Genomic DNA, 26,202 nt, shown 5'->3' with positions numbered 1-26,202 from the left:
CAAGTTCCCTGCTGGCTGCACCTATGGAGCAGGAAATCCTAATTTATTTATCCCTCACTTTCACCTTGAAGTTTCCGGGACGATCTCGAAGTTGCCTCCTCGTTGCAGCAGCAGGTTCACTGGCTTGATCACGGCAGCGCGAAGACGCACGCGGATCCTGCCCCTGTAAACGCTGACGGCGAGCCCCCAGACCCGGAGCGCGGGGCGCTCCGGCTTAATGCGCCGCACGTCGCCGCTCATTGATTCCGACACGCCGCTAGTCTCTGCAGCGCCCGCCGCCGCAGCGCGGAGCTTAAATGGGTCACATCTGATTCACTTTGTTTCTTTGATAGGCAGCGTTTTTGAAGTGCATGGGAGGATATGCTAACTGCGAATGGGACTGCAAGGAGCTTTTTAAAAGCAAAACTGTAACTTCTGGGATACGGTGGCTGGCTACAGGAAACACACACACACACATATCAGCCATAACACTAAATTATCTGCCTAATATTACAGTATGTAGGTCCCCCGCCTTGCTATCAAAACAGCTCTGACCCAATGAGGCATGGACTCCACAAGACCTCTGAAGGTGTCCTGTGGTATCTGGCACCAATACATTAGCAGCAGATCCTGTAAGTTGTGATGTGGGGATTCTATGGATCGGATTTGTTTGTCCAGCACATCCTACAGATGCTTGATCGGATTGAGATCTGGGGAATTTGGAGGCAAAGTCAAGACCTTGAACTCTTTTTCATGTTCCTTAAACCATTCCTGAACAATTTTTTTTTCTGTGTGGCAGGGCGGTTTATCCAGCCACTGCCATTGGGGTGTACCATTGCCATAAAGGGGTGTAGCATTGCCATGAAGGGGTGTAGCATTGCCATGAAGGGGTGTAGCATTGCCATGAAGGGGTGTACCATTGCCGTGAAGGGGCGTAGCATTGCCGTGAAGGGGTGTACCATTGCCATGAAGGGGTGTACCATTGCCGTGAAGGGGCGTAGCATTGCCGTGAAGGGGTGTACCATTGCCATGAAGGGGTGTACCATTGCCATGAAGGGGTGTACCACTGCCATGAAGGGGTGTACCATTGCCGTGAAGGGGTGTAGCATTGCCATAAAGGGGTGTACCATTGCCGTGAAGGGGTGTACCATTTCCATGAAGGGGTGTAGCATTGCCATGAAGGGGTGTACCATTGCCATGAAGGGGTGTACTTGGTTGGCAACAATATTTAGATAGGTGGTGCATGCCAAAGTAAAATCCACCTTACCGAGAGCATCACACTGCTTCTGCTGGCTTGCCTTTGTCCTGTAGTATATCCTGGTGCCACCTTGTCCCCAGGTAAATGACACACACACACTTGGCTGTTCACATGATGACACAGAAAGCATGACTCATCAGACCAGGTCACTTTCTTCCATTTCTCCATGTTCCAATTCTGAAGCTTCCATGGTAGCTGCTTTTGTTGGGGGACAGGGGTGAGCATGGGCATTGTGTGTTCTGACACCTTCCTATCATAGCCAGCACAAACTGCTCGGCAATTTGTGCTACAGTAGCTCTCCTGTGGGATCGGACCAGACAGGCTAGCCTTCTCTCCACAAGTGTATCAATGAGCCTTGGCCACCCATGACCACATGATGGTTCACTGGTTGACCTTCCTTGGCCCCCTTTTGGTAGGTACTGACCACTGCATAAGGGGAACACCCACCAAGACCTGCCACTTTGGAGATGCTCTGACCCAGTCGTCTAGCCATCACAGTTTAGCCCTCAGAGTTGCTCAGATCCTTACGCTTGTCCATTTTTCCTGCTTCTAACACACCAACTTCAATAACTGACTGTTCGTTTACCTAATATACAAAGGCACTCTTGAAAGGTGTCACTGTACTGTGATAATCAATGTTATCACTTGACCTGTCAGTGGTTTTAATGTTATGGCTGATCGCCGTATAACCAGTGCCGTTTACTAACTTTCCGACTGGCAGGTGTTGGTGGGGGAATTTTGCATGATTATTAATTATCAAAAAGAGAACCTCAGAAGGGGCAGGTGCTCAGGAGCCCCCCAATCCGGTCCTTGGGGACCCACAGACTATCTGTTGTATATAAATTAGCAACACATTGTTCAATCCAACTGATACAATATACTGATGACACAATACTACTTTTCTTGGTTTTATAGTATGTAGGGACAATATTAATTATGTTTATGAAGAATTTTTATACTCTGTTACTTCAAAAATCTACCATAAAGCTAATTGGTGTGCATCTATGTCCCTTTCTATGATTTCTTTGTGCTTTTTGGAAGGCACAAAAATCCTTAAAATTAGGAATCAGAAAACTGGAGAGCTCATATGTCAAAAGAGGGCAAAATAATTGCCATCTCTTAGATCAAGGATTGCAGGTTGCTCTCCACCACTTTAAAACATGAAACATTCAACCCAGATAAGATGACACAGTAGAACAAGAGACTATTAAAATCGGCCACATTAATATCAGGAGTAGTTTAAAAAATCTAAATAATTAGAACATGTTTGCACTGCCTTGTCTTGAAACCTGTTACTTCACCAACCACCCATCTTCCCAGATTCACCCAGCTGCCCCTTTTTAATGCCTAATTAGGGTTGGCAGTCTAATCAGCACCAGGCCAGCTTCATTACCTGAGGCATTTCTTGGCCTTGGGCTGATGATCAATTGCCATGGAGACACAACTGATCAGTTTAACCTAGGCTAGCGCCTTTGCCCCGGTTCTTACAAATCCACACCAAAAACCCGTGTGTCGAACGTATTTTACTGTGTGACAAAACGTTCATTTTGAAACAGAGATGATGTGATCAAAGAGGAACCAGGGTTGTGACCGCAGTCTCAGGTTGTAGCTGCATATGTTACATAGAGGATCTCATGACTGGTCATATAAATGATTGATCAGTGTCAATTTTTTTGGCGCTTCCATATTCACGGCCATAGTGGTTGAACTGTAATTGACTTCACAACTGCAAGGAATCCCTGTTTGCTTGTTTTGATGGTGATGTAAGATACAGGAAATTAATGTTTCAAAGCCATTTTCCAATACGCCTACTTGAGAGAGATCGTTCATGAAACCCTCTAGCAAGAAATGTCTCCCCAGCACTGAATATACTCTATTGCCTCTGGCAAACATATGGTGCAGTGGTTAGTACTGCTATCTACAGTAACACCCGTCTGGAGATCGGGGTTCAAGTTTCAGCCCTGGCTGCACATGTGTGGAGTTTGTTCTCCGTTTTGTTATTGTGGGGTTTCCTTGGAGTTCCCTAGTTTTCCCCTCCGCAGTCCAAAAACAAAACATCCACAAGTTGTCCATAGGTGTGAATTAAGCTACATTCACATTATAAGCCTCATTGTTCAGTTCTGATTTTTTTGCTCAGATCGGATTAGTCTGTCTTGATGGTTCTCATTCATATTTAGGTGACCTATATCGAAGTGTAATGTGAATGCATATGTCCTCGAAAACGGTTCGCATGTGCACAGTGATATGTTTTTGCACGAGTCATCTACATCACCAACAACAACAACAACAAAAAATGTTGATTGATGATGACAGCGCATGCATATACAGTAGGCAAAAAACCCACATGAATTCCATATCAGATGTAGGACTACGCATGAAAGTGACTGAAATCTGATTTGAAAAGATCGGATTTCTGTGTACATATACAGAAGTCACTGAGTCACATTCAGACAAAAAATCTGATTTGAGTCACTTCAGCTTTGTAGTGTGAACGTAACCTTAGTGATGGACAAAATGTCACTTTATGCACCATTTGCTGTATTTTTTTGATCCCACTATATGGTGCTCTCTATCCAAAAAAGGAGGCTTGGTCTGCTTTTGGGCATGCTTTGTGTCCTTTATTTGGATAGAGAGCACCATCTAGTGGCTTCAAAGAATACAGCAAATGGTTCATCAAGTGTCATTTTGTCCATCACTAGTGTGAATGGTGTGTGTCCCCTGCAAGGGGTCAGTACCCCCTTCTGGGTTATTCCTGGCCTTGTGTCAGTAGCTTCCAGGATAGGCTCCACAGCCCTGCATAGGACAAGCAGGTATGGAAAATGGAAGGGTGGATTTAATAACGAGCAAGAAACCCGAAAGCACTGTACCACATTTAAAGTGTAACTCTCTTCAGAATACAAATGCAACTGGATATGCATAATATTTTGGAATACATCAGAGCCGTATTTCATAATTACTTGATTTTAATGGGACAACCACCCGAGATTTGATGATGCTCAACAGTTAAAATCCATCTTCCTTTCAGAATTAATTAAATGGCTTATTTTTAATGGGTTGTGATATATTGCTGCTTTTTACTGGATCTTAATCAAAATGGAATTTGAAACTGAAGTAGAATAATTTGTACGTAGTGATGTATAGACGCACAGTGAAATGACAAAAACTGATAATGAACTGATTGGTAATGAAGTGACACAATGTTGCACTACAGGCTAAATTGATCTTGATTTAATGTTTCAGCTCAGAGACAATCCCAAGGAAATGACTGGCATCCCGGTCACATGCAGTTTGGTCAGACAGGTAGCACAGCCAGAGTGACTGACTGGCGTGTTGTTTTACGCTACTAAATCCCATTGTGTCTTTCAGAGCAGAGTACACGGTTTACATACAACACCCCCCAATGTAAGATAAACGTTATTGATCGCAAAGGGAAATTCTTGAAAATAAATCTCCTTGGCCAAGGAAGGATGGATGTCACGCTGTGACCTGGATTCAGACCAGCATCGCTACAGCTATAACACAGACTACGAACCACCACATGATCACAGGGAGATACCTGGGATGTGGCTAGATTACCTGGATTTTCTTACATCCACAACTGCTCTTCAATCCCAGCAGTTATGACAGAGAACATTTACCTACAAAGCCATTCAATTTTTTCAGTTAAGCAATTTTTACCTAAAGTCTGACACTTCTGCTACATCACTCTAAAGAAAAATATCATATCAAATTGAAACATATATGTTAAATGGATCTATATCGATCGCACACCTTTTTGCTGTTTGCTTATATGTACGGCCCGACCTCACGTGACGTATCCATTTACTCTGAGATATTTGCAGCTTCTTAAGTGCCTGTTAAAAGTGCCTTTTGTCTTCAAATCAGTTTAGATCAGCTGCATTATTCAGACAGGCCATTCCCTGATGTCTCCATAAGAAAAGATTACAGATAATGGTAGGCTGTCACTTCCCATTAGGGAGCTTTCTACATAGAGGGCCTCTCAGAATCTGTCTTAGCAATTCCTTGACCCTCTTCCTTGTGCATAGTCATAGTGTCTCAAAGGTATGGAAAGGCTGAAAATTGCCTTAAATTATTCTTTAATGGAAGTTACATTATAACTTAGCTTTGCTTTAATGTATCTTTAATGTCAATGCGTGCACATAGATGTTATGACAAGACTGTCATCATAAAGTTTTCAAGTTGACCATACTGTAAATCTCTAGATATACACAAATACTTTTTCAATCACTCATGTATGAACATACAAGCTGTAATGTTTAAATATTGCTATGTAAATATAAATCATATCAATGGTCTGATTTCTGTACTGAGTGTTGATGTCCAGATATATTGGGTTGTGTTTTTGAGAGAGCTGAAGGTCAGTGTCTTGTCTAGAGTAACAATCTCAGGCCTCCTATTGAACCTTTCTGGGTCATGTTGCCATTTTATACATGTATGTGATAAACTTTACGGCGACATAAGCACGCTAAGGCCCACATGTGGCATATTCAGCATGATCTGCCACATTTGCGTCACGCAGCCTGTCTCATGGATCCGCCGTCACCGTGCTGAAAAGCTAACAGGTGTCCATCTTATGCAATTGGGTTCATTTTAATATAAGCGCAGACAAGACTGCGATGGCTCTTTACTTCTCCAGCTTCTCACCCTTCCGTTGGCATTAAGTGATGACGATCTCGATGAAACATCATCATTACACAACCATTTCACAAATTCTGGTATTCTGCCAATAGGAGGCACTGATGCAAAACGAACACTGTACCGTCTGTACCGGCGAGGTGGCTGCCATTTACTGTTGTAAGGGGTTAAGCTCCACCTGTCAAAGCTCAGCTTACATTGTAGGCCCCTAACGTGTTTCTTAAAGGGATACCTGCTGAATACTTAAATAAATTTGGCCTGTCAATGTCACTGCACCTATTTGGATTGAGGCAGAAGAGCACATCTGCGGTAGTTACTCTCTCAGTGGTGCACAGTCTGGTAAATAATAACGTCTACTGAAGTTTAGATTTCAGTTCACTTCTGAAAAGGTCTTCAGGAAAAAAATCAAAGAAAAAAACTATTAGAAATATATGAAAACTGATTGGCTTGGCCTGGGTAGAGTTTTGTTTAGTTTAGTGTGTGATAATACTATACTGTAAATCCACAGCACTGGGATCATTTATAAATTTGTTATAAATCTTCATATTCTTCTCCTGGATACTTCTCAACAAAAACTTTTGAGGCAAGAAAAGAGTGTTTAACACTGACTACATCTAGGTAATTTTTAAAGTTTTTTTTTATGATAAACAGAATCCGGTTAGACTATTAGGGTTGAAAGCTCTTTAGCAAATGAAGTTATAATGATTATGAACAGATGTTAATGTTTGTTAATGTTTAAAACGGCGTTTCAATGTGTGAAGTTACGATGCTAAACGGAAAGCCATATCACTTCTGGATAATCTCCTCTATATTCTGGTTATGAAACAAGTTCATATTTGTGCATTTTGCAGTATGTTTGTTTTTTTTTTAGCACAAATAATGTGCTATCACACATACCAGTAATTAATATTTTTATGTTTCTACCATTTTTTTGTTGTTGAATTACTTCCAATTCCCAGTACCTCAAAAATATCTCAGAGTATTTCTGTTTGCATCATATTTGACTATATCTGGCATATGTTCTTTGAAAAATTTATCTGTGTGCGTGTGTGTGGTGGGGGTGTATTTAGTGACCACGAGTGCCAAGAATGACAGTCATAAAAAATTGGGTTAATCAGATACAAATCCTTCCCTCCTGCTATTATTCTCTCGACTGGATCTTTACAAAAAACCCCTACAGATAATTCCCCAAGCTGTGTTGTTCTCAAGGAAATGTGCAGCCAATGTATGCATCTCTCTACTGCAGCGCCAGTCCAATTTCACACAGCTAAAATGAGGATAAAAGCTTTTGAATAAATAGCACTTTCTCCCAAGTTCCCAAACAACCAGTAAAAGGGCAAAAGCAGTATTCAGTTGACACCTTGAGAATTTTAAGAAGAGGATTATTTACTTCATTTTATTCGTCCTTCTACATCATCAATGAACTTGGCTGTTTAGTTTGTTGTTTGCATTAGTCTTGATTTTCTAAAGCAGGGTTTTCGTTTAGGTTTATTTAAATAAAGAATACAATGAAGACAAACATTTATAGCACCAGGTGACTGTTTCCATTGTACAATGACTCATCCTGTCTGATTTTGCATGCAATTAGACTTTCTACACAAATTGTTCTTATCTGGATGGATTCAGAACACTGCTGCAAAAATAACAGTAGAAGTGCCTCCCACGGCTCCAAAGGAGCCAGCTGGATTGCTGAAGTTTTAATGTAGTTTGTTTTATTTATTTTTTGGGGTAGACGAAGAGCGCCGAGAGCGGCAGGTGGATCGGAGGGTAGGTCTGGTTCCTCTAGCTACCCAAGTTTCCTGCTGCAGTACTAAGAGAGAAAGTTAGGGTAACTGACATCGCTAAATTGCCCATAGCATTCGCCTATGTGTGTGTTGATTTGGCTAACTGGCATCGCTAAATTGCCCATAGAATACGCCCCTGTGTGTGAAGATCAGGCTAACTGGCATCGCTAAATTGCCCATAATGTACGCCTGTGTGTGTGTGTAGATTAGGCTGGCTGGCATGGCTAAATTGCCCATACTGTACACCTGTGTGTGTGTAGATTAAGCTAACTGGTCCATAGCAAACACCTGTGTGTAGATTAGGCTAACTGGCATCGCTAAATTGCTCATGATGTACACCTGTGTGTGTATAGACTATGCGAGCTGGTAACGCTAAAACTGGCTAACTGGCATCGCTAAATTGCCCAAAACTGGCATTGATAAATTGCCCATAACGTATGCATGTGTGAGTAGATTAGGCTAACTGACATCGCTAAATTGCCCATAGTGTACACCCGTCTGTGTGTAGATTAGGCTAACTGGCATTGTTAAATTGCCCATAGCGTACGCCTATGTATGTGTAGAGTAGGCTAACTGGCATCACTAAATTGCCCATAGCGTGTGCGTGTGTAGGTGCCCTGTGATGACTTGATGTCTGCTCCTGGATGCATCCATTACTTGTAACTCTGAGTTCCCCCAGTCTCAACCCTGTACTGGATAAGTGTTTGGAAAATGATTTAATGGAATTTCTTTACATAGTGTCATTTGTAGAGTGTGATTGTAGCCTTTGATAAAATCACCTTATCTGTCTGGACTGATGAGTCACGGGGAAAAAAAATAACATATAATCACAACGACCGATTTCCATTTTGCTCTCCCTTTGATTTCACGTCTTTTAGAAACGCAGTCGGAATGAAAGAGCCGATAAATTGTCCACAGCAAGTGCCTGCTCAGCATAGCGTCAGTAATATGGGCCATCTTTTAAGCCGACACTGAGCGCCAACATTGTGTCCAACAATCGAAACGTTTCTCAGAAGCCGTGCCTTTTCATTTCTGAAGAGCTAATGACACGTGAAAGATCTGACATGGAGAAGGTGTTTCTTGGGGACTGAGATGTCCTGGGCAATGAAGGCTTCTTCAGGAGGGTGCTGGTGGTAACCTAAACTAAGCTGTATTTCCTACAGCAGGGCTCATCAAATCTGGACCTCGATTCCAAATCCAGGCCTTGTATTGAATTTTCCCAGGTAGTTTGTTTAGTGATTACTCATTCTGATTGGCCAGAGGCTTCATACCTGGCTGACAGGTGAAGGAAGGCTGGAAAATCAGCAGGGCTCGGACCTTGATTTGAATAGCTCTGTCCTACAGTGATGTCCTTGAAAAATCAAATCACAGTTAACAAAGGTTTTTACTTGTGCCCATTGAAGAATTATTTTTAAAATAATCAAATCATAATCAGCTTTATTATTATTGCTACATTATTATTATAATTAATAACATTTTTTGCGGTGCAGGCTATGACTGTTGCCAAATGGAAATTGTGTTTTTTAGGACAGATTTAGTAATCTGACTCTGATTCAGTTCCTGAACATTTGTGTCTTCAGGTGTGTTGGAACATTATCAAACAAATTGACTGAGATACTTGTGCAAGACCCTTATGAACCTGAATGCATCCATCCATCCATCTTACAACCATTTATCCAGATCCGGGTCCTGGGGGGCTCTGAATGGGATGTCAGTCCATTAAAGGACATTTACACACACAATCATGCTAGGGGCGATTTAGAGACTCCAGATTTTTTTGGCCATGGGGTGGGGTGATGGTGTGGTAGGGGAGGGGGTGATATTCAGAAAAAACCCATGGGCAAATTGCGTAGTGCCAAACCTATACAACTTCATTTCACAGTCTTCAGTTAATTCTACTGCTTCCAAATTCAATAGATAATTCCAAGAAAAGTACATGCTATAATATCACGTATGTTCTACGTCAGAGAGCTGAAATAGTACTATTATGATGTAGATGTGGAACAAGACAGGCTTCAAAGCCCAGAGCAGGCGGAAAGACCCAGAGGGAACATGTGTGACACGGGGATAACATGCAAACTCCACATACACAGAGTGCAGCTGGGATTCAAAGCCCCAACCCTGGAGGGACAGAACTGCTTAAAGTAAAACTGTGCAGACACATTAGTCTTTATTATTATTATTGATACTTTATTGATCCCCAAGGGGAAATTCTCTTCATGCCTCCCCCAGCTGTAGGTGAGAGCAAGCTGGCCGTGAAGGGCAGCCATCCATAGCAGCACCCAGGGATCTGGGGGTTATGGGTTCTGCTAAAGCACCTGCAGACGTGCTGGGGCCGGGCTCGAACCAGCAACCTTCTGATCACAGGCACAGAGGATTAGCCCACTGAGCCTCAAGAGCTTGCATCTTCAGAGGAGCTTCAGTGTTCTACCTTTAACCAGTGATTTCTGTTGTCATTTGAGAGGGCCACCAGCAGGAGCAGTATTGCGTAGCACGCACTGTGGCAAATGGGTGATTTGCAAGACGATTCCAGGGTCCCAGTCAACCATTCCCCCCTATGTGATGCTCTGAAGTGGGTGGGAACAGGAAAACTGCCTCTCTCCGCATTCCTTGACGTTATTGGATAACTGACATGCTTTCCTGTTTGATTGACAGCAGGTCGCGGCCCCTGGGACGGACTGCTGGGCCCTGTTGTCCCAACACACATCGCCAAGGTGACGTCAGCCCTCTCTGGACCGGGAGTCACCATAATGGCCAGCGACTGGGCAGATCAGGCACAAGCAGGTAAGGTTTTGCATGTTAGTCCTTCTGCCAGCCACTTTACAGAATAAATTCAACAGTACTGTTTTTCCGTAACTGTAATTGGATTCTTAGTGCTTATTTTTCCAAGAAGTACAATCCAAACAGTCACACCATGCTATGCCCAACATTTGTCAAAACATAATAACATGTTAGTCATATTCTGCCTATGATGAGTGCGTTATCGGCAGAATTAATTACACTACTTCTCCAAGTGTGACAGACCTATGGTTTTAAAATTCATTTTTTCAATTTACATCTATTCAGTTATTATAAAAGAATGCTGAATTTTTGCACAAATTGAAGAAATTATGGGGCTGTTTGCCACAAATATAAATATACACACATTATTAAAGTGTTCCACTAACATTAATAAAAAAAAAAAACGTTAAAACATGTTTTGACATTTATTTTCCAACCGGGCTATTCAATACGGCGACTATGTAATTAAAATCAACATCTGTAATATTTTTTTTCTGCCCAGCTCTAACAGAGCTATTAATGAACGCGAAAGGAGTTTTATAATGATGCAAATGTGTTGCTTACTGGGAAAAAAACTGACACATTTAATGTTTTAGACTTAATTTCTCTGGACACCAAACATCATCTCCATGTATATATCAATGTCGGTTGTAGTGTCGATTTTTGTGCTGTAATTACGTGCAAGGAAATGCTGACTCATTGTCGGTGTATGTGACTGACGTGGGTCATCTCCCGTATTTCCCTATTGCCTTTGCAAATTCGTTTATGGATGTACATCCTGCCAAGCGATGATGTGCGCGCTGTTTCTTTGCACTTTCCAGCCTGCTTTGCCGATCGCATATTGAGCGTATGGCCTTGACCTCCACGGTGAGGCAAAGCTTCCTGGGATTTATTTTGTTTTAAAAAAGTTATGAAGGAGATCCGGACTTGACAGGATGTTTTTGAAAGTTCCGCAGTGTAACTCCTAACTGCTTCCGTCCTGGGACGGGTTTATAAAAAAAAAAAAAGCACAGGATTTAGTTGCCTAAGCTAATATAAACCCTCAATGACAGAATGAAAGACTGAGGAAAAGCCGCAGTGATTCGGGCCGAGAAAAGCCGCCGTTTGCCGGTCGGCTGATAGCCGCGTCTGCCGGAGTCGTGCCTCGGATGCGCGCAGACGCGCTTTTCCCATTTATCTCTGCGGCAGTTAGGCGCGAGCTTATCAGAACGCTGAATGCTCATCCCGACAATCGGTCTCAGTGTCACATCTGGTCATTTTCTCAGCTTGAATTTCCGTAAAACAATTATGTCTTGGCGGCTCGGAGAAAAAAACTCTCAAGAAATCAGGCGGAAATACATTGGCTGATTATTAAGGACAAGATTTGTTAAAGTTGTGTAGCTTTTTGCTTTGTTTTTTTTTGTATTTGTTTGGTATTCAAGTTTGTTTTTGTTTTGTTTGTATTTATTTTTTATTTGCTTGTAAATTCAGCCAACAGGAAGTAAACGATTTTCACCCCCCCTCTCCACCCCCGAATCTAAACTCAGGTTGTCGTTTTATCAATGTTTCAGGAGTGTAGAGTCTGATATTTTATGCTTCTGTGTTTTTATGTCCGGCGACTTCATACTGCGTGATGAATGTCGCCGGCGGTGTAAATCGATAGCGTGATTGCGAGCCGTCGATACAGGATGGTCTTAGGCCCGCAGTGGGGATTTGTGAGTGGGAATGGAGAGTGCTACTCTGCCTCAAACAAAACTTTACAAAAAAAACACAGCCCTGTATATTATATAATGGCATTGGCTGTGACATTCACTAAATATGGGTCAGATTTTAAAACCTGGTGGATACTTCTATCTATTTTGCACTTGATATTTGTCAATCCATCCATTTCCTGTAACCGCTTGTCCTATTCAGGGTCACAGGGGGTCTGGTGCCGATGGATGTGAGGCAGAGAACAACCCAGGATGAGGCACCAACCCATCACAGGACACACACACCAGTCACTCACACCACATGCAGTTTGGTGATTAACCTCAGCATGTTTTTGGATTGTGGGGGAGGGAACTAGAGTACCCAGAGGAAACCCCACAATGACACGGGGAGAACATGCAGACTCCACATACACAGAACCCTGGTGGAGACTCGAACCCTTGTCCCAGAGGTGTGAGACAATGCTAACCACTGTGCCACCAAACCACCTCACACTTGAAATGTAATAAAGCAAAAATATACTAGATGTTTATGTAATACTAACTAAATATAGCTACATGAGTATTTATGTGAGGGATAAAAGGACGCTGCTGTAATTGAACATAAATCATTTCCTGTATCCAGGGGCAGCTCTGGTGGGATACCTAGAACTTAGGCCCAAAACTGATGCATCGTAACACAGTGACAGTGATTGTAAACAAAGAAAAAGGGCGTCACTAAAAACATTCGGGATACAAGCCCTATGTATTTAGCTGTGCAAGCAGCAGTGTTCCGTGAGTGGACGCGCCAGAAGTTTCCCCGTTCACTTGATAAACAGGATCAGCAGTGTTTTTACCTTTGAAATTAATGAAGAACAGAACTGCGGGATATAGCACTTCTTTATAATGCTAAATAATGCTCAGAGGTTTAATAACAAAGCAGGTTCTCAGAACTTCCTTTCTTCAAAAGTGCAAGTAAAGGTTGACTTCAAGAACAACTTTTCAGGTAAATTTTCCACATGATTTCCAGAGAGCTGACTGAGAAAATCAGCAAGCTCTGCCTTGTGGCACATTAATTATAATGAATTCTAGAATTTCCCATTTTGACCAGACACCACAGAAGGCGAAGTGGACTTCCAAGGTTTCAGGTTGTGGCCAAGGAGATCACGAGTCCTGACATTCTCTTACGGCATTTGTTTTGTTTTGTCTGCCTTTTCTTCACAGTGGTCCAACACAATGAAAACACATATTAAACTGTCTGTCTTTGTACCCACAGATAAAAGCCTAGACAGAAGAAAAATGCCCAGTGTCGGGACAGTGGTTCTACGTGCCAATCCATCACCGGAAAACAAAAACGAGGTCTGTGTCATATCTCGTCGGCCGGTTGTCGGTTATCCAGTCTTGTCCAGTATCTATTCTGTTTTTAAATTAATCAACAAATCCATTTAGCTACATGTGCAGCCCATAGTGGCGGATATGCATTTAGCAGGAGAGCTAAACGGGCAGGAAATATGTATAGGAAAGTGAGAAGAGTGAGATTAACAGAGATATGAGCTACATCTGTGTGGGGTGAGCGGACCTCTTAACCAGTAATTGTGGTGAGAAAAATCTCCAGTACACCAATTAGAAACAAACTCTCCACAAATGAAATTTGTCTGAAAATGAATGTGAGATGCAAGAAGTTCTACAGATTAGGACAGTAAGAGAAAAACACAATAAGTAATCTTTGTGGTCAGCCAAGCATTGCTGCCATAATTCATTTTTTTCCCCCCTCTCTAAGTGCGTTAGGGTATTTGTCATTGTAAGCCAGTTATCTTAGAAAAAATACCTCAGCCTTATTTTGTTATCAAATCTTTGTGCACCCCATGGAAGTGAAAACAAATGAAACGTCTTACATTTGAGTGGATTTGTATGAAGCAATATTGCAAACAAAATAAGCATGGATTTGGACTTACATTAAACTCCATAATTTACGTCAACACGCATTTATATCACAATTACAGCCACACCGTCCAATTTATTTTTATCGTTCGGTTTCACTACTTAATTTCTACTTTTCAGGGTGAGCATATTCCTATAAATATGTTGCTCTATTGCTAGAAATATTTCCCCTAAAAACAATGGAAGGAAAATTACTTAAATTTACGTAGAGGGATACTAATACTGGTATGTTAGTTTGTGATGTTTTGATTTATCCACACCAACATGTAATGTACTGTAGGGCTCTTTTATTAAACTGATGCTCACCCTGCATGCCAGTAGCATTTAAACAGATAAGGCACACATGGATTTTCCTAGTCTCAAGTTCACAAGGTTCATCGTTACTGCCGGCGTCGTTCGTACTTCACTTCCTGATGAATAATTAATTATTTATGGTGTCCCTGTTGGAGAACCAGCTGCCAAAGGACAACATGCAGAAGGGTGGAAGAGCGTGACGGGCGATGACACCCCGGCCTCGGTCCGTCTGACCGCAGAGCTCCTCCGCTGCCTTCGCCGCGTCCGTCTTCACTGACTGTTGACGAGGGTGTGAGTTCTGCGTAACTGACAGGGGCCATGTCCGTGTTCCTAAAGGACGACTCCCTCAAGATCACTGTGGACGGGGAGGGGGCACTGAAGCACAAGAGACCGGTTGCGTCGACTCCAGTCCCTGGATCGCCGTGGTAATTGTCACCCAGAAACACCTTTTTCGAACTCAGCATTTCCGTGTTTGGTACTAGAACCATTTAAGAAATCTGCTAATAATAATAATAATAATAAAATAACAAGTCCATGATCAGACTTTGAATTGAAATGTAAAATGTTTCACTTATTTTCTGATATATACAAAGAAGTAACCAGCTACTTTTTGGCTAATAGGCTTATTCAGCCTGGTTCAGTTAAAAGAGGATGCAGTTAATTTAAAGCTTGTAAACAGTAAGTAAGTTACACGACGTACAACTTTCCATCGTTTGGATGCAGTAATACTACTTGCAGTGCTGCAGTGGTGTAACTGGTGCGGCTGCACTGGGCCCATCCATCTAGGGGGGCCCACCCAGAAGAGGAACTGACCTAGAGAATGATAAGCTACATAATAATACGTTTTTTTTTTTTTTTCATTGATTGTACGCAACCAAATATTAGGACTGCAATGGTACACGTATTTGTCATGTGCTGTTCAATACCTTATGTTTGGTTCACTACACACAATGGAAGGGATGGATACATTTATTGTCAATGGTGAAATCTAAATTCACAAGTAGATGTTCAACACGGGAAACTGATTGCTAATTGTGGTTGTGAGTTGGTTACGGGTAACGCTGGGTACCGTCATAATCAGTGGTTTGGGAACCTTTTGGTTTCCTAAAATATTACACCAGCACTCGAGAGCGTATTTGATAAGAACTCGGATATGTAACCGAAAACACGAGCAAACATGGGAACTCATTTGAGACGACATCATCCAAGTACGTGTACATCCTGAGCGAGGCAGAAACAGCATGTGCATGTTAGTCTTCCCGTGGCATTTAAGGCACTTTTATCCGGAAATTCAGACTAGGGTGAAAAATACCGAGAGGAACAGGGATGTTTATTGCTACAGATATGTGGCCAAACTCAGTAGTGGAGAACATCTGATTTAGTTTTGTAATTGTCATTGTTGTGATATCATAATTTTATTTATGTATTTGTTTGTTTGTTTTACATAATTGTTTATACAATGTGCAAATAAGCGTCTCTTAGGTTTTGTTATCCCGACATGTTGACAGAGGCATTGCCTTTGGATTGCAGCTGTTCCTAATTGTGTTTGCGTTTGCAGTAACTTCGAAACAAATTCTGATTTCTTTGCTGTACCAAATTGTGAACCCAAACCTTAGGTGTGTACCAAACCGTGAGATTTGTGTACCATTACATTCCTACTAAATTTACGCTGGAAATACACTTAAGCAAAATCCTATCTTGGACATGTGATCACATAGCGTAAGCTAACGTAATGTGTGTGGGTACTCTGCCGTTTGGCCTTAGTTAGTTACACTGTAGACTGCCTGCGACCGGTGAGGTACTATTCTTCATTATAGTTGCATCAAACAGTAACAGGCACAAAGATTTCCATTGATGTTGGTCTCAGCTAGGGTCCGCAATAAGTTGGCTCCTCCTGAACCCCCCCTCTCCTCAGAGACAGGCCTGACGCCACCAGGGTCTGGCACCTAACATACTCTATTTCATGTCAGCCACTTAGACTTAATTGAAAGTACTGGTAGATTTTATCAGATAAATCTTGGTTAATGGCTAGAAACGCGAGGGATTCGTTCTCGTTTTCAAGGGCTTGGTAGCGACAGTGTTGATATCTCACATGTCATTACCATACATTGAAATGATGATGTCATTAAAATGGGCTCGTTAATCTCCCTCGCCATGTCGCGCAGCGCCTGCCTGTCAACTTGCCTGAACTCCGCCTTCACTCTTCCAGCCGAAAGAGCACCACACACCGCAAAACATGGGTCAGAATGTTAAACCAGGAACAGAACCTTAGAAATGTGCAAATAAAATATTTGACTTTCAAGTGTTCTGTGACGTTTCGTCCTGTCGTTCCAGGGACATTGGGGTTCGGATTTCCATAGTCAGGTTTCTTGTCAGTTCCAGGTGGCTGAGACTAGCTGGATTTGTTGAGAACATTGTTTTCCCATTTATTTATCAGATACTTCTGTCCAAAGCAACGTTCAAGTGAGAGAGAACGGTCAACCAGTCACTGGAGCAATTGGGGTTAAAGGCTTCGCTCAAGGTCTCAGCTTTGAAATCACTCAGTTGGCCACAGGTTTTGAACTGATGACCTTCTGATCATAGACACAGAGTGCTAATAGTGCAGTTACACACCGCCCCCACAGCAGCACTTCTTGAGGGTCGATTCCATAACATTCTGATATAGAATTCAGTACCTTAATTGTTATATAGCCCATTTGCGGGCTACCATTTCCTTTTGCATTAGTGGGCTCAGCACAGACTGAAAATTGCATAAGAACTTTCAGTGAGGAATGGCCTTGAAACACGAGTGGAAAGTCCTTTTTGACATAACAAGCATTTTCCTCCCAGTAATAGACAATTCCGACGATGATCATTCTGTTATTGAAAGCCTGATTTATTTGTTTGCTGGGCCCGTATGCGCGTTTGGTTCTGCTTCACAGGTAATAGCTATTGGTTGTCAGGCGTTCTAAACTCTGACGCATGGCTCTGAATAATTGGAAAAAAAGACTTAAATGAGACCTAGAGTTTACTGCTGGAGGTATTCTGTTTGGCCTTTTATACCATTAGCCGTAAAATGATATGCTTTTGTTCTGGGTAAATGACATTAAATTTGCCGTTTTGTATATTATGTGTAGAGGCCCAGTGGGCTGCACTGTTGCATGTGTTATTTCCTTTTCTTTGGGGTTTACATACTTATGGGTTTCTGGTTTTCACCCGCAGTCCAAAGGCATCCCAGAATAGCCCATTCTTTGTTCGTATGTGTCGTGTGAGGGTGGGGCATGCGGTCTGGGGTGTCTTTTCCCCTCTGGTGCCTGGAACAGCAACCCTGCCAGGTATTGCCCAGGTATATTATGACGGCAGGCATTCTGCGCCAATACGCTCACCACACAGTAGCTAAGGTGATGAAGAGGGCAGGAGAGAATTCACCAGCTAAATAAAGGGGATGATTAGGAGGCCAGATTTGATAGGGCCACTGTGGGCAATTTTAGCCAGGACATCGGGGTACCACCCCTACTCTTACAAAAGATTTCCAGGGATCTATTGATGTATTTACATACACTCAAAGTGTGAAAGGTTGTATACTGAGTCAACTTGCCTCCATTGACCATGTAATCCAATATAAACAGAAAAAGAAAAAAAACAACAATAGTAGATTGTAAGATCTCAGAAAGGCAGCTGATACTGACAATACATTGAAAAAAACTAAATGCCACAGATTCTTGTTTGCATTGGGACATGATTGTAGTTGCAGAGAAAAATTATTTTCAGGTGCGTGTTTTGGAGCCCTGAGTATTATCATTGTCAGACTGACTGTCGGAATGAGCTCAGCATCTGCAATCAAAGATGCAAGTGATCATTAGCAGAACTCGTTAATGTCACACAATGGCAGTATTATATGAAAGCCCTCATCTTAAAATATTTACATGAAAAATGCCCTGGTTAGGGGCAGATGAGGTTCTTGTGCTGTTCGCAAATGCCAAAATGTGTTTACCGTACATCCCTGGTGATATTAGAACTCTCGAGTGCCTGATTACAGTATTTCATTATTAATCGTCATTAATCATGGAGGTATGCATATGAGTTCTTTACATCAGTCGGTGTCTCTTTAGATTTGACTGGGCTGCTTTGTCATCTGCTCTGCCTAATCACGGAGTTCTGTGACAGAAGGGATGTCATGGTTACACGTAGCGCTAAGGAAAACAATCTCCACCTGACCTTTGAGAGTTGCAATCCAGTGTATTTCCAGTAGATGCGGCTTAATTAGCATGTGACTAACAGCCAAAGTGCCAAGTCAGGTATCTTGTCATATCGTTCTAGACTTTAGGGTCGATGGCGGGGTTTAATTGTTATTTTTGTCTCTGCATAGCAATGGCTTCTGGAGTGACTAACAAGCTCCTAAATGAAGGGGCAATTAAAGCAGATTGTTTTCCCTCCTAATTGTCTGCTATTCCCATCACTGGCAAAAATCACATCATCGGATGCATGTTATATAAAGTGTGCAGTGAAAATATGCCACAGCAAGTCCTCCTAACCTTGGCCAAATTATTCTAATATTTTAGAATGTTTTATAATCTTTTTAGAGTCTGCAGGGTTACATGACTTTTATAGTCATAGTGTGACTTTTATATTGCTACAGCTTTTGGATTTGAGATTTATACTGTATTATAAAGTAATAGTAATAGTTGATTGAACTGAGCCAACATGGCCTCACAGAGGAATGTAAAGGGTCTTCACTACATATAAGTACATGATTCATATTTACTTTGCCTCACAAATTGTTGACATGAATGACAGAATATTATAAAATCACGTTTTGGAAGCTTACCTATGGTCTATTTCATCCTTTGTTTTGAATAACCAGAAAATCTTGAATAATTTGAGTTTTTATTATTTGAATAGGTAGCAGAACTTGAGTTACCATATTGACACGACAATATAGAATAGCCTTTATGAACAGAATGGATTGTCAGTGGTGCTTGTTCTGAAATAATGACAGAAACCCAATTTAACAAAAGCCCACTTGATGTTGTCAGCTGTGACTGTTCTTCTTTCTTTCGTCCTTTGGCTCACAGGTGCGTGGTCTGGACAGGAGATGACAGAGTATTCTTCTTCAATCCCACAATGCAACTCTCTGTTTGGGAGAAACCTGTGGACTTGAAGGGGCGGGGAGATCTCAACAGAATTATTGAAGATCCCCCACACAAAAGAAAAAAGGATTCATTATCAGGCAAGTGTATTTCTAAGACATATTCACATAAACATACCATAAGATATTTCTACTATACAGACTATATTCTACTATCAGGACATGATTTACATATTTTTGTACATATTTTTCCACTAAGGTGATGTATAAACTTTAACGTATAAAAGTTACAAAGTATCAGGATTTCTGTATGTGTGTCTGGATGTATGAAAATTGAGTTACGCTTGATCTCGTTAGCATATTTTTATTTAGTACGCCAGATTTCCCCCAAGGTCATTTGTCGGATTTAGTCTTCATTGATTTAGCCTAATTGCAGTTGTTGGGAGACCACGTGTCACTGATGTGCCATTTCAGAGCCACTTCTCACATCACATTGATTGCCCATCTTGATTGAGCAGTTTATCACTTACGACTGTTATAACAAAGGTCAGGGAGTGCTATTAGCGTTAGGTATGTAGTAAAATTTAGTGTAGTGACTGTTTTTGACCAGCAGGGGGCCTCACATAAATATGTGGTTTGAGTGGTGTTAAACTCCCGCCACTGTGCTGATAGAGGTCCGTGGGCTGTTACTGTAAAGGGCCATCGGCTTATACGCCTCTTTCCGGCGGTGCCATTCAATTAACCTCTTAAGTGCTTTTAGTCGTGGCATCTTAGTACTGGTGCTAGGAGCCAGTGAGCAGCACATTGCTGTCAAGCAGAGCTGACTCGAGATATTGCCTGATTAAATTCTTTAAAAATAAGTACTGCCACAAGATCACTGCCATGGACACTGGTGACCCATTAATTTCCTGCCGTGAAAGCAAAAAAAAAAATAATAAATCACACCTGCAGCTTGAAAATGTTCCTTTCAGATAAAAAAGAAATACATTTGCCTTTCTGAATGGAAGCCCCCGATGCTGCCAAGGGAAGTGTCACCATTTATGTTTCTGATGTCGGTTCTGTCCGCAGATGACGGGTCAAATTCTCTCTCGGCAGAGGACGAGGATGCAGAGGGCCACAGTGCCAAATCCAAGAGGAACAAGTACGTGGTCCTCCTATCTGTACGTGTATTTGTGCCGTGTGAGTCTCTGCCTGCAGAAAAGGCTCCGTTTAGCCATCAGAGGCATCCGACGGAGAGACATTGGTGGATTTTCGCTCCTTGAAGCTATAGAGATTTCCCCTGGATTTCTGGCAACGAGGCGAGTGGACCGCGAGAAGCCAACCCTAATCGCTCAGTTCCCATCTGCGTCGGGACTCGGGTGACAGTACAGGTCCTTTTCAATCCCGTCATGCAATTGTCTGGCTGTAGACAGTAGACGTACGTAAAAGAATTTTTAAATGCGGGGAAATCTTATGAGGTGACTGAACAACCAGAAACCAGAAGGATGTTTTTATCCTTGAAGTCACGACAGTCAGGGCTGGAAAATAAGCTCAGCTTCTCACCTGAGGCAAGTCATTTAAATGAAAAATGATTGGTTGAGAAAGATAACCAATCAGATTGTAGAGGAGGTGGGACCAAGACATCTGATTGGTTGGTCCCAACTCTAGACCAACCCCCTCTACAATCTGATTGATTATCGCTCTGAACCAATCATTTATCGCCTTGCCCTCAGAGCATTTTTGTGTAAATAAAACTCCCATGAGCACAAACACCTGAACACTAGCCCTCCGGCTGGTAAAAAGAATCCCCACTCCTGTAATATAGTATAGGTATGCAGCTCTGTGTTCATAACCAAAAAAATGATGTGGATTTTTCCATACAGTACATAATGGTCAAACATAGTAAATAATTTGATTCGCACATTCGATTCCCCATCCTCTGGCTTGGTGGGGTGATGTATGATGTAATCTGCCAAAGGTTACAATGTAAGTGCATTAAGGAATATCTGTAATTATGCGATGAATAATTATAAGTTCCATATTCATAAACCAGCCTCTTCCCACTATGTTTTTTTTTTTTACTGAGATCATTTGCACGGAGACTTGGCTTGAGTGGCTCATAGCGAAGTACGGGGCCATCAGGAGTCAAACGGAGGCTACTGATTTGCTGGTTCCTGTGGCGGGGGCAGCAGTGAAGGGCAAAGGGCCTCTCCGCTGCCTCCTTACCCATTCAGAGTACGCCCAGCCGGGGCAGAGGTGTACCACAGACATCAGGGGTTACGGTCCAGACCATTCAGCCTTTTCTTTGGCTGACTGTTGAATTGTGTTTTATAATACAGATGTTTCTAGGTAGGTAGTCCTGCCTGAGATCAGGTGTGGTTCAACGGAGAACGAACAGACAGACAGACAGACAGATAGACAGATAGATAGACAGATAGATAGATAACTTCATTAATCCCTAAGGAAATTGCAGGTATACAGCACAATCCACACTGTTAGACAGTAAAAAAAAGACAAAACAATACACAGTGACAGTGTGTGAATATCAGGAAATGAACTGCATGGAATTCTGTAGTATAGTAGTAGTCTTTTTGGTTCTCACATTAACGGGGCTCATATTTGTTTTCCCCGTGCTGCGTGAGTTTTCCGTGGGGACTCCAGTTTCCTCCACGAGCACTTTAGCTTGTAAATGTCTGTGCACGCTCTACAATGGACTGGCATCCCATCCAGGGTGTTCCCTGACCTGTGCTGCCTGGGATGAGCTCCAGAACTACACGAGCGTTCAGAAAATGGACGGATCGATACATCCAATTCAAAATTCATACCGTCAGTCCCAACTGCTGTAAAATGACCCTCTCGTGTGTTAATGTCCATTAAGCGTCAATTTGACTACTGTCTCTCTTTTATCTGTTTGTTTTTTGTAAGAATGGATGACCCTGCTACCTCTGACCAGGAAAGAGGTGACGAGGAGGAAGAGAAATGTGCCAAAACATCACCCCAACTGTCCCTCCTTCCCTTCGAGCTACGGGTCACCCATTTCAGGGACATGCTTCTGGAGCGAGGGGTAACGCTTCCCGTTCGGCGTCGCCAAGATTACCGCCGCAGATGGAAATAGAAATAGCTAGTCCTGCTCATCCATCCATCAAATAATTTATAATTGACATTCATGTCACAGCTACGTCTGTACTTCGCGGTGATAAATCTGCTTCGATGCTTCTTCGTGATCGTAGGGGAGTCATCCACTGCCAGCTGTGATATCCCTGCCGTGTGTAAAATTATCTCTGGAACTGCAAATCATACATAAACATAACTGCTAGTCAGCAATAATAAAGAAATTGACACTGATCAAGCTCCTTTAATGATAATAAATGTTTGTATGTGGAGCTTTCTGCTATATATATATGTGTATATATATATATATATATATATATATATGTTTGTGTGTGTGTGTGTGTTTTTTCCATCTTTTAATGTAGGTATCTGCATTTTCGACTTGGGAGAAAGAGTTGCACAAAATCGTCTTTGATCCACGCTATCTCTTGCTGAGCTCGGAGGAGCGGAAACGGGTAACGTAAAGTCTCCTTTATTTCATTTACAAATAAACGTTCCCGTAAACTTGATTCGCTTTGTTAGCTTCCATTGTTAAAGTGTGTGTGTGTGTGTGGGGGGGGAATCACATTCATTTTTGTTTTTTGCTTTTGGATTCCAGATTTTCGACCAATTTGTGAAGGACAGGATAAAGGAAGAGTACAAAGAAAAGAAAAGCAAGCTGCAGCAGGCGAAGGAAGAGTTCCGGAAGCTTCTTGAAGAGGCAAAAATTACATCCAAGTGAGAACAAATCCATGCCTCTGTTTCAATAGACACATTCAATCCAAAATACAATAATAATAAAATCAGAATGAAATAAACCTTTATTATTAAGTATATTGGAAAGCTTTGCCTACCAAACCACACTCTCCATGAGACACATATGCAGCTCAGAGCGAGCTGGGGGCCACAGCGAGCAGTGTCCCTGGAGCTGGGGGTTAGGGGCCTCGCTTAGGGGCCCGAGGACATGACTGTGCTGCCAAGGCTGGGGCTTGAACCGGCAACATTCTAATGAAGGCACAGAGCCTCACTGTGCCACTCGTGAAGTATGAATTATTACAACAACTGTGGAACAATTATACAGTTAATGGTGTTCTGTCTACCACAATTAAACCACAGTAAATCAGTGCTATAGCCTAGATTACAGCTGCTTTTGACAGATGTTGCCGAGAGAGAATTTGACACCTGAAAATCAATAGACGAAGGTCTAGGGTTTGCTGGACCTCTTTTCTGAACACGGGTTTAACTGCAGATACTTCCAGTGTATGTTTTTATTGATTAAAGAGAGCCTTAAGCTCCTGATCCAATACAACATACTTTTGTGACTTTTCAACTTCACAGTTTACACATCACATTAGTACAAAAATATCTACAAAAAAATGTAGATCACGTCCTTGAGTGAAAGTGATTTTTTTAATAATAGTTTCTCCAGATAATTATTTTGCTTCCGGTACATAATGAATGTTCTAGCAATTATCTGGGATGCACACATTTCTGTTTTTAGGAAACACTCTGGCAATATTAAAAAAATTCACATGATGTACTTGACCAAAGATTTGATGACTTTACTTGAACAGAAATTAGGGAAACAAACGTAGCAATTAACCCGCATGCTTGTGGTTTGTTTTGCCGTGCAGGTCGACTTTTAAGGAGTTTTCTGAGAAGCATGGCAGAGACCAAAGGTTCAAGCAGGTTCAGAAGAAGAAAGACCAGGAACATTTCTTCAATCAGTTTGTCAACGCGTTAAAAAAGCGCGATAAGGAGAACCGAGTGAGACTGCGGAAGATGAGATGAAAAGACACGGATGTTGCAATAACTTTGTCAAAATACTGTGAAAGGTTCGGTGACCACTAAATGAAACACATTGTGTAAAATGCCAGCCAATACCCTTGAATCGATATTTCAAATGGACGTGGCCAGTAACCTGTCCTGTTACTTTCCCAGTACGTTCTTGTCTTAGCCATGGCAATGTATGTCTTAGCTGTACAAAGAATGAAATAAATCAAAGATCAGAGATTTAAACTGTTTCATATTGAAGCTCTATTTTAAAATATGGGATATATGTGTTCAGATGAAATATAGTATGTCTGTATGCTACATACACCGTACACTTGTAAATAAATTATACATTTTCAAAATACATAGTGTAAAATCCTTTTGAAATTACATAGGACAGTTTGTATTAATATAAATTTCAGAACAAAATCTGATTCCCTACAGCATCAGTGAAATTACATAAAAGGTATTGTGTATGTAAGTGTGTCCTGTGGTGGGTTGGCGCCCCATCCTGGGTTGTTCCCTGCCTTGCACCCGTAGCCTCTGGGATCGGCTCCAGACCCCCCGCGATCCTAAATAGGTTAAGCGGTTACAGAAAATGGATGGATGGGTGTTGTGTATGTAAGATATACAAATGTTGTCTAAAAGTGCTTTGTGATTGAATCAAGTCATGGCATTGTAAAGATATAGATATCTATGTATATACAAATTGTTTGGTATTTAAGTAATTGCTGTCATCAAGTTGCTGGCAATGCAGCAAAACAAAAAAAACTAAAAACAAAAAACACGTAAAAAGACCTTGTGAAGAATATAAACAGGATTGTTGTGTTGTTTTGAAAGTGCTGTGCTTGGTTAAGTTTCTGGACATACTTGGAGTCTTTTATTAGTAATGTTTTCTCATTTATTTTTCAATTAAAAAATAAGGTTTTGTGGACACTGCTTAGCCTTTATTAATTGAAATGTGTTAATGTGTAATAGTTTGGAGGCTCTATTTTAGGTGATATATGGTATTTCACTTTTTCTATTAAGTGGCCAGAGTTTTGTGGTCAATAAAAAACTATGACCAAAAGGTACTGTGCTGAATTCAGAGGTGTCACAGAGATCAACTTGCAATACACAATGACATTTTCCCTCCTCCACGTTTAATCACCTAATAGCTAATTCATGACTCAATCAGAAGCCATCATTCAAATATAAACATCAGATTGCTATTTGGTCGATTGTATGGGGATGCAAGACGAGAATTCACTTCATGTAAGCCACGTCACTTCAGATCAAACTGTTTTTGATAGGCAGTTGGACTTGTTAGGGAAATGTTAGCATATGTTTATTTATCAGTATTAGTTGCTATTGAAGCCTGTCAAGGAACAGAAAGGAACAGCTACAGTTAGGTAATGGGATTGATTTTGTGCTAACATGGGACGGCCTTATCACCCAAAATTATGTTAGAAGACAAGAGTTGGAGGAGGAGAGTTGTTTGTTTTTTTTTTTGGGGGAGGGTTTGTTTAGGGTTGATTTGTTTCTCAAGTGAAGTGAGAAGTAAACAGTATGAAGTAAATAATTTTGCAATAGCGAAGTCGTACCATTTCAGGTTGAAATACTGAGCCCAGTGCAAGAAGCGGCTCCGATCCCATCGTAATTTATTTCAAGACATCCTGAGATATTTGGTGTGGGGAGACTTCTCTAAGACCCTGCGGAGATCTCGTTTTCAGATCTAATTTAGTCCAGCAGTACCTTTCAAACACGATTCTTAACAGAACCTAATAATCTTCCTGTTGTATTGATTTTGTTTTCATCCAGAAATAAGACTACAGATGAGATTTTTCCTACCAACTCAATCTCTGAAAACCCAACAGCATACTGTAGGCGAAGAGAAACTCCCAGAGGGACGATTGAATTAAGGGACTCGTAGCTTAAATCCCTGCCAGTCTT

At 41.6% G+C, this 26,202-nt stretch overlaps 1 protein-coding gene across 3 annotated transcripts in view; it reads left to right on the top strand.

Moving 5' to 3' along the window:
• tcerg1l (transcription elongation regulator 1 like) overlaps positions 1–25,339 on the top strand; it is a 76,075-nt gene extending 50,736 nt beyond the window's left edge. For 2 of the 3 annotated variants that reach the window (XM_023820240.2, XM_072703771.1), the window contains 9 exons: positions 10,333–10,461; positions 13,402–13,484; positions 14,697–14,785; positions 19,415–19,569; positions 20,497–20,569; positions 22,333–22,471; positions 22,884–22,973; positions 23,117–23,235; positions 24,132–25,339. In XM_023820240.2, the coding sequence (XP_023676008.2) occupies positions 10,333–10,461; positions 13,402–13,484; positions 14,697–14,785; positions 19,415–19,569; positions 20,497–20,569; positions 22,333–22,471; positions 22,884–22,973; positions 23,117–23,235; positions 24,132–24,288 (1,034 nt within the window). In that variant the 3' untranslated portion in view covers positions 24,289–25,339. The remainder of the gene's footprint in view (positions 1–10,332; positions 10,462–13,401; positions 13,485–14,696; positions 14,786–19,414; positions 19,570–20,496; positions 20,570–22,332; positions 22,472–22,883; positions 22,974–23,116; positions 23,236–24,131) is intronic. The other variant, XM_072703772.1, reaches the window with a different exon arrangement.
• The last annotated feature ends 863 nt before the right edge of the window (positions 25,340–26,202 follow it).

This window comes from Paramormyrops kingsleyae, chromosome 20 (genome assembly GCF_048594095.1).
Source record: "Paramormyrops kingsleyae isolate MSU_618 chromosome 20, PKINGS_0.4, whole genome shotgun sequence".
Lineage (NCBI taxonomy): Eukaryota > Metazoa > Chordata > Actinopteri > Osteoglossiformes > Mormyridae > Paramormyrops > Paramormyrops kingsleyae.
Note: the sequence above shows the minus strand (reverse complement) of the source record. Positions and strands in the feature narration are given on the sequence as shown.